The following is a 13842-nucleotide window of genomic DNA, read 5'->3' as shown; positions in this document are numbered from 1 at the left end:
CATAGATGCAATTCATAAGGACAAAGGGGGGAAATAAAATAAGTTTACATTTCAAGAAAAAATGTATGAACCAATCAGGAACAAGTATAGTTATTTTAAATCATACAGAAAAAAATTGCTGCTGTGCTAATTATCTCCCTTTTTAAAACAGCATGTGCTAAAGAAGCTGCTGGCAATTACAGAACTTCTTCAACAAAAGCAAAATCAGTATTCAGTGTCTAACAGCATCAGGTAGCAGCTTTCTGCATGTTCCAGCATGTCCAACATGACAACTTTCACCAATATCACTTCCTTTTTTGCTCTTGCCAAAAATAGCACACACATTTCACATTTCCAGTGATGTGTGAACTATGCAAAAAACAAAACAAAGAACCTGTTGGTGACTGACCATAACAACAGCTTTAAGCTATGTGTGCAGGACACTTGCACTTTCTTCCACTTGGAACCAATTTTCACAACCTCTGAGCCTTGGTGTACAGATCACCTTCCACAAAGAAAATACTGTGACTGTCTCTTTGAACTTTAAAGTTATTTCAACACCTCCAATTGCCAAAGTCTTGCTGTGTTTTGGATAAAATTAGAGTCAACTGCCAAGGAAATGTTTTGACAGCAAAGTATAACTGGATAGAACACACGTCTTACTGTAATTTGATTGGTTACAACTATATTAGGACTGTTCAAACACTTTAATTTGTATTTACAGCTTCCAGAGTTTGATAGGAAATCTTTGCTGTACACTTTTTATACCATTCTACTTCTCTCGTTTAGAGTTGTGCTGAAAGAATATGCAGACTGGATTTTGTCAGCTTTTTTTTTTAATGTGCCACATTGTTTTGAATAATTTTCCATCAAGGACTGTATATCCAGATAAATCATGATGCTTTTTAAAAAATGTTTACAACAGTAAATAATTTGAACTCAGTAAATTTGTTGATCATTGTATTAGGCATGCATGCATTATTAAACAGTTTTATAGCATACATCTGGCTGCTTTTTCTGCCTAGTGATTCAATATTTGGATATTTCCAAAGAAGAAAAATACAGTGCCTCTAGGTGATTAGAAAACGATTTGTCTTGCCTGCATTTTCCTATTTTTTGTTTGGTCAGTGATCAGTTCTGATCCAGTCTCAGTGCTTGTCAGTATGAACAATAAAGCTCTTTTTTGTGTGGAAAGGAAGAGGCTAGACTAAGATCCCCAAACCTAACCCACCCTGTCAACAAACCAAACCTTTTCAGGGGTTAAGCCTGTTACATACAATGCGAAAACAGCACTAGCAGGAGGAACCCATGAAGCAAGTACTCTACTGTCCCCCGATGTTCTTTTCTGCCAAAAGGATTAAGCCAGTAGTACCTTCAACAGACCCAAGGATGAACTATTGCCACCTGAAAGTTTGTTTTCCTAATCACCACAAATATCAGAAACTAGTGCATTTCAAAAAAATTCCAATGTATCTCAAGTAATACCTATGAATATGTGGTGCTTATATTTTAGATATTTTGACATTGCTTTTCAGCTTTTGGCTGGTATCCAAAACACGCTACCAGAAAACAGGTAACAGCCAATTAAAATCCAAAAGAACAGTGACAGTTTTTAGCAATACCATTTAGGTAATTTCAAATATTCCACTCACACTGTAAAATAACTGCTTTATTTACATTTGTCATATTTTTTCACTGCAGTAGTGGAATGTGCAACATGTTCTCAGGCATTAAAGTTCCATTTAAGTATTTAGGATTTCATCAGTGGAGACATCCAGTCAGTCAATGAAATCATCATCTGTCCATTCATCCTAAACGAAAGAAAAAGGAACTCCAATCCTTTAACTTGTTAGAAGATGTGCAAAAAAACAAAACCCACCGTATGAATCAAGTATGGCTGATGGGAAAATTAACAACTGCAAAATTACAAATATACAATCTCAGCTTCTATGCTTGCCTTTATTGAGGATTAAGGTCCTCTTTGATGTAAGGCAGAAAACAAATAAAACAATGTTTAGAAGAAAGTATCAACCTAGTTTAGCGTTATCTGGTGACTCCTAAAACATTCAGCTGCCTGTTGTATGAATAGCAGATGATGTAAGATTATGTACTTTTTTTAAAAAAAAACCCAGCCCAATCCTATGAAAATGTACTGTTTGCTGTAGTGTAAGCAGCGACTTCCACAAATGAAGCTAAACCTTGATCACTGCATTTGACAGGTTAGAGGTTAGTGAAACATTTCTGCATCACCCTTTATTGTGCCCATGAACCAAATAAGTCTTTACAGGATCCTAAGTCTTAAACAGCACTATCAGTACAGTGCTGTGTTGCGGTCAAGGAAGTACAGTAGTACTGATGAACCACCAAGGCTACTTATCAACTCTGTCAGTGATACAATCTTTACTCCGGTTCCTATGAACCAGCAAGGCAGGTAACTGGATTTGGCCAACTGTGGATAAGGGGAATAAAAGTACACCTAGAAGATTCTGCTGGTTAATTGATTAGATTTTCATAATAATTTTAAAATAGATTAAAGTGTGCTCCCTGTTAATTGGCATTATCTTAAATTTGCATATAGAAATAAGTTTTATGTTCTCAAACATATACAGATTTGTCCAGTTACTCAAAGTACACAAATCCACTAACCTCCTCCATTTTTGGTTTCTTTGTTACGTAGTCTTCATCTTCATAACCTTTTCTCTTCTTTCTAAAACCAACCCCATAATACTAATATTAGATAGTATGTTCCAGTTCCAATAAGAAGATCTTTTCTTCAACTTCATATTTTATATTGGAGAAATTGGTATGACATCTAATAAACGATTGAAACCTTTTACTGGTATTTGAAGTGAACTGACTATTCAGCACTAGAGGCTCCTTAGAGCTATTGATAAAACACTGTTTTACAAGAACCAAGTCTTGCAGCTTCTTAAACAGATTATATTCAGTTGTTTCATATATATCCATATGCTGTAGAATAAAATTCTGAACAGTGAGGTCAGATGAAAAATGTTCAGTATGCCACATTAGTGACAGTTACGTTAAAGCTTACGTTATGGAAAACAAACACAGTGAATACAACTAAACTTTGCAGGCTCTTCCCCCCTTTCATTTCCCACTGACCTCGTGGTTCACATTTGTTCTCCACACCCATGGATATATGTTGTAACTTATGATGAAATAAACTTCAGGTATGGGCAATAGCTATAGCTATGATCCAAACAGGTGCTCTTCCACTCACAGATGTGCTAACTTAGATCCAGTGGAAGAGTGCTGCATGAATAACTCCAAATCCAGTGAAGTTCTATTTATATAAGACTTTGCACAAACGCCTTCAATACTTTGTTCAACTGGAATTTATATGCTATTTGCAGTCTACTATACTGCAATCCAGCCCCCAATACATTGCAAGAAGTCATCTGCTAGCTTCCAAAAGAGCTTGTGGAACAGCATTATATATATTTTCTATTGCTACTTTCCCCCCCTTTCACCCACATTTCTTTGAATCCAAGTCAATACTTGTCTGAGAAGAAATTACTGACCAATGACTGGAACAGACCCTGGCTTCAAATCTCTGATAAAGTAAGATTATATCCTAACATTTGCACAGGATTTCCTGGTAATCAAATTTTTCAAAATTAGCTTATTGGTCCTCATACAGTATATGCTGTCATAATCATTTTTAGGAAAGCTAGCACTGAGGTACGATGTAGCTTTAAATTGTTACTTACACATTTGTATTAAGAGCAAGTTCTGGGCTGTGGCATTTCTCTAACTTCTGTTTCAGAAGAGCAACTCCTTCTGGATGCGGTAGCTCATATTTCTTTACCAGATTTTTCATGCCTACAAAGGAGCAATAAAACACTTTCAAAACGCTTTAATTAAGTGTACTATATACCAATTAATCTGAACCCCAATAAGATATGTACATTATCAAAAGTAGATCCAAATGAATTCTAGTGATATAGGTAGCCTAATCACACTCTCATCTTCACACTCAAACCCAACTGATTAGATATGGCACATTCCAACTAGTTTTGATTCTACAGACCTGGCTATAAAGCTTTGTGTGTGTATGTAAGGTTACAGCACAACAGGGAATGTTTAAGTATGATCTAATTGCTGTGAGTTGTACATGAAGCTGAGGAACACTATAGCCAAGCTATAGTATATTTTGACCAGTTGTAGCCATGAACACACAGGATTAATTGTGCAAAGGTGGGGGGGGGGGAGGGGGGGCATTCTAACAAAAAGTACACCCAGCTCTCAAAAAGCCAGACTACAGTGTAAAATACTTTGCAGATTTTCTATGAAAAGCAAGTCCTCTTGTAGAACAAGTGTTAAAGACAATTGAGATGTGCTCCAGATTTCTTTGAAATAAGTTCCACAGACAAAGTCTTAGCTTAAATTTGCCACATAACACTATTTCCCCCTTTACAGAAGCTCAGATTACATTTGTAAGACTCTTAGCTGTCATCTTATATCAGAGGATTTATGCTAAGGAATGTCAAGACACAGCAAAAGTGTGAAGTAAAGAACTCTACTAAACTAGTTGTTCACATTATGGGTTTTTTTTTATTTCCTGGAGGCTAATGGATAATGCAGTGTTAGCACTACTGTCCCAGGGAAACCTTCAGACGCAGGCACATTTTGCATTCAAGTCTTCAAAATACAGATCAACTGAAGGCTGTGTTGTGTTTGATGCAAGCATAAAAGCAGTATCAAGGACAGTCTTGCAAGCACCAGTCTACTGAAAGACTGAATACACATTTTTATGTGCCCTGGACTACAGGTTAGAGGCTATGAACACCGTCAAAGGCAGAAGAAGTTATCAAATATCCCCTTTTACTTGCTTATGCTAAAGACAGCTACCAAGTTTTGTTCTTCATTTGAAACATTCCCCTTGCTTTGCTGAAAATTCTGGTCTCATTTGACCTAGAAGACATTGAATTGCATCCATCACTATCTCCATTCACTATCTTTGATCCAGAGGGGCTTCCATAAATGGAACATGGATGGAGACAATTTTTGCATATTTTCCCATTCCTGCGCCAGCACTCAAGTTGTTCCAGAGAATCCCCAAACCCCCTAGAGCAGATTTTAGAGGCTCAAGGGAGAAGGATGAAACAGTGAAGTTTGCTGATTGGCAATGGGAATGAGTCTTCAAAGGATGTTGCTGTAACCCAACAGTCAGCTGATTGGTGGTTACAGCAACCTCCTTTGAAGTTAAGAGTCTGTTTTACAAGCAGTGAGGATACAACTGTGCTAAGAAAAAAATGGGCAATGGCTCTCCATGTTTTTTTGGACTCCAATTCACATTTAGCCCCAACCAGCATGGTCACTGTTCAGGGATAATGAGTCTCATATTCCAGCAACATGGAGAGTCACTAGTTAACATACCTGAACTAAGCCGTATTTCTTTTCTCCTGTCACTTTATACCATTTCTGGGGGAGTAGAAGGGACAAGAATGCCCACTTAAATTCCTTTTTATTACCAGTTGGATACAAGTTTAAATATGTGTCCCAATTATTCAGAAAAGTAAATAAAATAAAATAAATCTTTCAAACGGATAAAGGCTTTTGCAACCCTCGGATAAAGGCTTTTGCAACCCTCTTCTATACTTTTAAAGAATACTTTAAAATAAATATGTGTATGGTACCTCATTCTCAGAATCTTTACTTACATTTCATCCCATCCAGTAACTGGGAGAGGGAAGCTTTGTTCTCTTTCAGCATTAAGCATTCTGACAAGTAACTGTCAAAAGATTGTGAAAATTAGATCTCAGTACCACTGTTTGGATGCAGAGAAAAGTGAACAGCTATGAAGAACACTTACATTAACATACACCCCATAAAGAGAATGACATTTAGCTAAATGTTAGGTGATGGGAAGGAATTTTTCAAAATAAATTAAAAAAACAAAAACTTAGCACACATTATAAAGAGTAACAATACAAAGCCAATGTCAAAAATGCTAAAAGTTAATGATGATTAGAATACTCTACAGCAATTTCTTTCATTCTCAAAAAACCCCACACCCCTCCAGGAATCAAAGATAACCTTCCAAAAGCAAAACAATGGTATTCTAACATGAAGTAGTAGTCTGGAAACATGAGCTTCTTTTGATAGTGTAAGATAGATGTTTTAAAAAGCTGTAAAAGTATTTTACAGGCAGCTGACATATGACAAGTTGGAGGAACAAAAGATTTAGGGTTGTATGCAACTAAATCATTGTGTGCAGATAATAGACTTCCACAATTGACAGGGAAGGTTCCCCTCTACCCCCACCCTGCACCACGCTCTCTGTGTGAGAGAGTTGGGGGAGCCCCCAGAGCAGGTTTGTGGGTGCACCGGGGGGCAGGGAGAGACAAGAGACGTTTCACTATACTCACATACATAGAATCATAGAGTTGGAAGGGACCCCAAGGACCATCTATTCCAAACCCCTGCAATGCATCATTCCACAGAGTCATTTAGTTGATACAACCTTTATTGCTTGGCGGGGGGACCCAACATAGTAATTTAAATAGAGAAATGGTAGGATTCAGTAAGCTATTTTTCTTCCCTCCACCACACATTTACAGGTTAAGCAGCTGATCAGGTTGGCCATCAGTGTTTGAATCTGTGTGGATGATTCTTGAACAATAAACTCTTAATCCATGTTGACGCAAAGTCTTAACAAACACCACAGATAGAGCTTTGGAAGGATGTACAGCGTTAGCACAAAAACCTACTAACTTAATCTGTAAGTCCAATGCTTGGAATATTATCTACCTTTCCATATTAATTCCTGCCCTCGATGCGCTGGACAAGATGGCAGTGAGAGCAATCTGAGACGGTGTATAAAGAAGGCAGGCATCTGTTAAAGCAACCCGATTGAGAAAGTCATCAGCAGTCTTCCTCAGTGTCTCAGGATTCTCAAGCAACGGGTAACGAGTCTAGAAAAATATGCAGAATTGCTGAGTTCCTTTTTCTAGCTCAAGTATTTTAGCGTCAAACAGGCATGCTGGGATACTTAAGAACTAATCTGCTCTAGTACAGTGCTTGGTACTATTAATGCTTCAACATTTTACAATAGTTACCATCTAAGGTACATTTGTTAAGCAACAAAAATGATTACCTTTAGATCGATCAAGAAGCCTTCAAATGGTCTGTAAGGGTTGTGCACTATGAGGTGGAAGTTCAGTTGCTGTATAAGTAGCAGCTCATATTCCAAGATCTGTTCCAGGGCCTTTTCCTGTCCTACTGCACTTTCACGAAGGTTGCCCACGAACTGTGTACTGGACACATTAAATTCGTCTACTTTACATGCCAAGAATGCACATGTTAACCTTAAAAACAAACAGCAAACACATTTGGTTCTAAGGAAGACCATTATATATGAAGTCAGGAAGTATTTTGAACAGCCTAGCCTAAATAGTAGGCTCCCTCTAATATAAAATCCAGCCCCAAATCCTTGGAAAACTTTTAGAACTTGCAAACTATCAGCAAACATCCAAAGAAAAAAAGTGGACAGAGACAGTTTTATGGAGCAGTTGTTTTACCTCGAGCTGACCTGCATTGTATACTGGGGTAATAGAATGTCTCAGACAAAACCATGTGGGTTCTGTCAGAAGATAACTTTTGTCTGCTTCCCTGTGTTACTTATTGCTGGAAAAGCCTGTGGTTTTTATCCTAACCCAATACATTAAATTTTTTTTTTTTAAAAAGAATCTGGCATAGAAAGCTTTGGGGAAAATGTGTGGTCAAATGTCCCAAAATGAAGCTATGTGTGATGTATCAGAAGAAAGGCATCTAACTGCTTCTCAGTGCAAATTTTAGCATGAAAAAAGTGAGACTGTTTTTGCCCTGATTCATTTACCTAAACTAAACTAAAACTATTTGATAAATTCTGTTTGGGGACATTGTTTACTATCATTTAGATGATAATAAACTAGGAGAAAAACATTGCTGTTCTACTTCTGTGTAAATTCTGCAAGTGCACCCCAGAGTGGATTTCAGCCCTGCTTTTTCATGTGATACAGTAACTTAAATATTTGGGATTGAAAAATACTCCATTTTTATGATTCAGTTTGTTTTCATAGGATTTTTTCTGTCTATGACATTTTGTGTACATGACAACTGTAAATGTTAAGTGGTTGAAATGTTGAGACATAGTTTACAACAGTTCAGGCAACAATATCCTTAGACAACATAATAGAATTTCTGTTTGGGCAAAATAATTAAACCACAAGGGTATCCATTACTTACATAATAATCCGAGGATGATATTCCATCACTGAGTTATTGAGGTAAAAACGCTTGAAGTACATGCAAGCTGATCCCTAAAAGGAAACTATAATCAGAAAGTTCATTCACGCAAATAGCATGGCTGTTGTTCTGTGCTGCCACATAGAACACATCGTGATCAAATAAATACAAGATATGCTGGGCAAGTCAACTGAAAAACAAAGTAGTGCACAGGTTGACCCAATGTGTATTTATGCAGCAGAAAATCCAAGTTTAGAAGAGCCAGAAGCAGGGGATAAGCAGAAGACAAAGGCCACTGCCAGTTCCAATTGGTGTGCTGACTAATCTACCTCATGTCTATAAAAACTCAAGATGCTATTAGGAGCAGTTTGAACAGAGTCACTAGAATTCCCTTCTAAAAAGCTCGTTTGCATTAGTGTTCCTGTCCCTCTTTGACTCAAAAGAAGAGTACTCCTGAGAAAGTCTCCACAAGTGTCATAACGCCCACAACTTTTATAGTGCCCTCACATGTGCTACATTCTTCAAATATTCAGGGTTGGTACTTTGTTGGCTTGTGCACATCACTGGATCCTGGCTGCAATGAAACATGGCCTTCGGTGGAGATCAAGTGGATGACAAGACAGCTTTTCTGATCCCTATGCCCCTCTCCAATGCTACCTCCCTGGGCTTTTGCTGCAAGAAGCATATTTCCCTTTGTTGCAATGGGAACAAAGTTGGAATGGAAAGTTGAATTATTGCTGTGGCAAGCACAGTTGCTACATTATTCTCCCAGCTATTTGCAATAATACTCTGAAAATTATTACAGAAATGTTGGGTGGTTGAGCAGCTATCAGCAGTGGAAGGGCTAATCCAACCGGCTCTTATCAGTTCTGGCTTTTGCTTCTCCTACTCTTAGGAATCCAAGAACAAGACTCCAAGGGAGGTGTCATTGTCCCCATGCAGGCTGGGTCCCACTACCTCATGTTTTTTTAAAATGCCTCCCTTGTAGGCATTCTATCTAACAAAAGTCTGGCCAGGAATAGCAAGTATATATGGCAACCCCAGTAACATGATTGAAATCTTGAAGGAAGTTTTTCCTTGTTCGCACCATCTCAGTAGCGATCCAGGTGAAAAAATTCCTTACAATGCTCATATTTGCCCCTTAATATGTGTGTCTAGAGGCAGACAGGCATTGCTATGAAGGCATGGGCATCGTGGGCATTATAAATGAAGGGTGGGAAATATGCAGCCCTCCAGATGTTACTGGACTACAATTCCAATCATACATGACCAGTGACAAGGCTGACTGGGGCTGATGGGAACTACAATACAAGAATATCTGGAGGGAGTGTTTCCCTGTGTCTAGTGTGAATAAACAATGTTAAACATTACTTGGTGACAAATAACAGTTCAGGGACTTTAGATGCAGGAGGAATGGCCCCAAAGTAGGTGGGGAAAGTTTAGGGGGAAAATGGGGAGTGGGTTGAGAAGAATGAAGTGTGTGTGTATGATACCCGGAGGTCTCGGTGGTTTACAGAACAAAATTAAAATATAAAACCACAATATATATATAATAATGATTTTTTAAAAACCAATACCCCCCCCCAAAAGAACCACATTTTAAAAGGGCATAGGATGTCAATCAAATCAACCAAATGCCTGGTTAAAAAGTGTCGTTAATCCTAAATATTTTTACAAAAATAGAGCTTAAAAACCAAAACAAATACTGCTTTCTCAAAGAGAATGCTAGAAACTCACCACCACAGATCTAGGCATCGCTGGCTTGAAAACAGAGCAGAAATCCAATAGCCTTTTTTCATAGTATTTACAAATGGTCAACTCTTCGTGCGGCTCAAGAAGAAACGGGTCAGTCTGTTGAACCTTGTGGGAGAACAAAAATTATCTTAACTCTAATCCAGTGGTTCCCAACCTTTTTTGGGCCATGCCCCACCTAAGCATCTCTCAAATCCTGATTGCCACCCTGCCCCCGTGACATATAATTCCTATTATTCAAAAAGTGAACTCCTATTCAGAGGAGGAAGCCTAAAAGGCCATTAACTGTTAATACCTCATTCTTGATTGCCCCCATAAAAATCAAATTTCCCCCCATGGGTCGTGTGCCCCACGTTGGAAACCACGGCTCTAATCAGAGCCGCCGCCACCAACATACAAAGGTTACAAGTTGTAGTCAGAATTAAAGAACCTTTTAATGAGGGTGAAAGAGAAGAGCGCAAAATATGGTCTGAAGCTCAACATCAAAAAAAAACCCGGAGATCATGGCCAGTGGGCCCATCACCTCCTGGCAAATAGAAGGGGAAGAAATGGAGGCAGTGAGAGATTTTACTTTCTTGGGCTCCATGATCACTGCAGATGGTGACAGCAGCCACAAAATTAAAAGACGCCTGCTTCTTGGGAGAAAGGCAATGACAAAAGCATCTTTAAAAGCAGGGTCACGAAGCGTCGGACATGACTAAACAACAACAAAATAACAAATACAAATCACACGCAGGAGGACTCGGCGTTTGGGCAGCCCGCGCCCTACCTTCCTATTGGCTACAGCTTTGCACCGGAACTTGCGGTTGGCGTCGGCCCGGCGCCGGACCAGCTCCTCTTCGCTGCGGAAGGTCCAGCGCCGCCGCTGCGTGCTGCTGTGGTACATGGCCGCGGCAAGGACACCGCACCCGACTGAGCCCAGGCGCCCGACTAAGCGCCGCTGAGGTAGCGACAGACGGCCGCTTCCCGCTTCCTCCGTCGGCGCCGCCGCCGCGAAACTCCCTTCCGTGATACTCCCGGCGTGCCCCGCGCCAAGGCCACCTCCGCGGCTTTTTCCCGGCATGCGCCTCTCCCTCAGAAGCGTCGGAAAGCGCTTTTTGCCCAAAGGGGTACGAGAAACTCTTGCCTCCACACTTCCGGAACCGCCATGTGCGGGGCAGGAGCGCACAAAAGAAACCCAACTTGATTTAAAACTGGGTGGCCGGGTAACTCGGGCCGTGTCTCGAAGGTTTGAAACAAGTGGATTCGAACAATTCGAACTTCAAGTCCTCTCGATTTCTGAACGTTGAGTGAACAGGCTCCTACTGTTTCTCCCATTGAAATAAATAGCTGCAACAGGCAGTGCATTCCTTGGAAGCCAAATCTGCTGTCCGAGGCGGTTGCCTCACTTTGGCTTGTCTCCAAGGGCGGGCCAGCCCTGATGGCTACATTCAGTTGAGTCCCATTACTGAGTGGCTAGTTGTTCTTAATTCTCGGGCGCAGAGCGGAGCAACGCCCCAATCGCGATAGTAAGCTGACATTTGCGCGCAGCCCCCCCCCCCCAATGGTGGCCCTTCCATTTCAGCTCTGCCATCGGCGAGGCAAGAACAAAGAGCAGCCGCTCTAAACACCTCGCCTCTGCTCCGCGCATCTTCTGTTTATTTACACCGACTTCCCAGCCCGTTCAGTTCGCAACCTGAGTATTTTGACAATTGCACCGGGTCTCTTGAGCCTCGCACTCTCCTGGGGGGGTGGTGCGTGCGCTTTACCAATAGGGGGAGGAATTATGGGAATTGTAGTTAATAAGAATGGCGAGTAGGCATTTGCTGCTGCGTCAACGACAAAGAATACCACAGAGATAGAAATGTAGAGTAACGCGCGCCGAGAACTTCCGGGTACACTCGAGAGCGGCTCATCATTTGGCCATGATTATGTGTGGGCGCAAAGCGGCGTTGCATCCCGCCTTTCGACAGTGGGGGGAAAGTAGGAGTGCCTTGTTGGAGTGCTAGTAGCGGGAGCCAGAGGGAATTTAGACAGTGTGAAAGAGGCGTGGCTCTGGGGATGCTTAGTGGGGAGAGTAAGCCCCACGTAGATCTCCGTAGGGGTTACTTTTGAGTAAACCTGCAGAGGATTGGGCTGTAATCTCTCTCTCTGGAAGGCGAGGAAAAGAACCTTCTTCCTCCTCTTTTCTCTTAGCAATTCGATCCTTGTTCGCACAGCAAAGTAAGGCAAAGAAAGAGTTGCCAGTCTTGCCCACTCTCTTTTCCAAAGACAATAAATGTTAACGCTGATTTCTCTCTCTCTCTCTCTCTCTCTCTCTCTCTCTCTCTCTCTCACACACACACACACACACACGTTTTAACTTCGTGGCGCTGCACAGCTCATTTCTATGTGCTTAATCCGAAGCAAGCTCCATTAGGTTCAAAGAGGTTTGTTGTTGTTTAGTCGTGTACAACTCTTCGTGACCCCATGGACCAGAGCACGCCAGGCACTTCTGTCTTCCACTGCCTCCCGCAGTTTGGTCAGACTCATGCTGGTAGCTTCGAGAACACTGTCCAACCATCTCGTCCTCTGTCGTCCCCTTCTCCTTGTGCCCTCCATCTTTCCCAACATCAGGGTCTTTTCCAGGGAGTCTTCTCTTCTCATGAGATGGCCAAAGTATTGGAGCCTCAGCTTCAGGATCTGTCCCTCCAGTGAGCACCCAGGGCTGATTTCCTTAAGAATGGAGAGGTTTGATCTTCTTGCAGTCCATGGGACTTTCAAGTGTCTCCTCCAGCACCATCATTCAAAAGCATCCATTCTTCGGCGATCAGCCTTCTTTATGGTCCAGCTCTCACTTTCATACATCACTACTGGGAAAACCATAGCTTTAACTATACGGACCTTTGTCAGTTTACTCCCAGGTAATTAAATATATGTTTGCAGCTGTGGTTAACCCTCCTCCGACCCTTCAAACAGATGTTGCGGTGAGCAAACACGCTAGAATCCATGCCTTAAAAAAAATATGTTGTTCTTGTTACATCTCAAAGTGCAATAGGAGAACAGCTGCGCAGAATAGCGACAGTTCAGCAGGGACAAGTATGTACGCATAGCACAATCCTATGCACGTCTGCTCAGAGTCGGAAGTTCATTTCACTTTTAAATTGTATTGCCTTTCCATATTACTTTGCACAAGGCAGTTTGCAAGCTGAAGAAACAACAAAGATCGCACACCTTGTAACAGTCTGATCCAATGCAGAAATGTCATAATAGAAACATACTGTAACTTTAAAATGAACAATTTATATCAAATCAAGTAATATTCTGTAATCCATTAGAATATAATAGTACACAACAAAATTAAATATCAGCAAGCAATAATTAAAGATAAATTTACTATTAATAATTTCAATAAATAATTGCTAAACTATAATCAATAAAAATAACAGTAAGTCACAGTGCATAAAATAACACAATACAATGGGACTTGTATGAGATTGTATCTGTAAATGTGCTAATTCTATAGAAATAGGAAGTTTAAATAATAGAGGTTAACAGCCTGTTAATTTCCATCTTGCAAATTTCTTTTCTGATAGAGCTCTTGTCTGTCAAAGTGACAAGCCATGGAATGCATATGGCTTTAGTAATGGGACAAGCTTCACTTTGTGGTTTTCTCCTTGTGCAACTGTTGAACGGACATTAGTTTTCTTGGGGCAAGAGGCCTGGTGTCAAAACTCTAAATGTATTTTAATTTTTATCACAGATGGGGAGACCCTGACCTACTTTTGTGCAGCCCCCATCATCTCTTGAAGCTGCCCCATTTTACCATCCCATCAGAGTTCATTTATAGGAACATAGCTGTCTTAGGCTGTGTTCACAGTAGGGCATTCATTCAGATTAGAG

At 40.6% G+C, this 13842-nt stretch overlaps 2 protein-coding genes across 3 annotated transcripts in view; one reads left to right on the top strand and one right to left on the bottom strand.

The window, feature by feature from the left end:
* RASA1 (RAS p21 protein activator 1) overlaps positions 1-980 on the top strand; it is a 48251-nt gene extending 47271 nt beyond the window's left edge. For both annotated transcript variants that reach the window (XM_028749317.2, XM_028749316.2), the window contains one exon: positions 152-980. In XM_028749317.2, the coding sequence (XP_028605150.2) occupies positions 152-235 (84 nt within the window). In that variant the 3' untranslated portion in view covers positions 236-980. The remainder of the gene's footprint in view (positions 1-151) is intronic.
* On the bottom strand, positions 909-11022 carry CCNH (cyclin H). Its single transcript, XM_028749318.2, has 9 exons — positions 10751-11022; positions 9967-10089; positions 8230-8303; positions 7100-7310; positions 6754-6917; positions 5664-5734; positions 3711-3822; positions 2626-2686; positions 909-1790 (listed from the first exon to the last, which is right to left on the bottom strand). The coding sequence occupies exons 1-9, from the start codon at positions 10865-10867 to the stop codon at positions 1758-1760; spliced, it is 966 nt and encodes a 321-aa protein (XP_028605151.2). The 5' UTR covers positions 10868-11022; the 3' UTR covers positions 909-1757.
* Positions 11023-13842: the final 2820 nt, after the last annotated feature.

This window comes from Podarcis muralis, chromosome 11 (genome assembly GCF_964188315.1).
Source record: "Podarcis muralis chromosome 11, rPodMur119.hap1.1, whole genome shotgun sequence".
NCBI lineage: Eukaryota > Metazoa > Chordata > Lepidosauria > Squamata > Lacertidae > Podarcis > Podarcis muralis.
The sequence above is the reverse complement of the archived record's forward strand: the minus strand, read 5'-3'. Positions and strand labels throughout refer to the sequence as shown.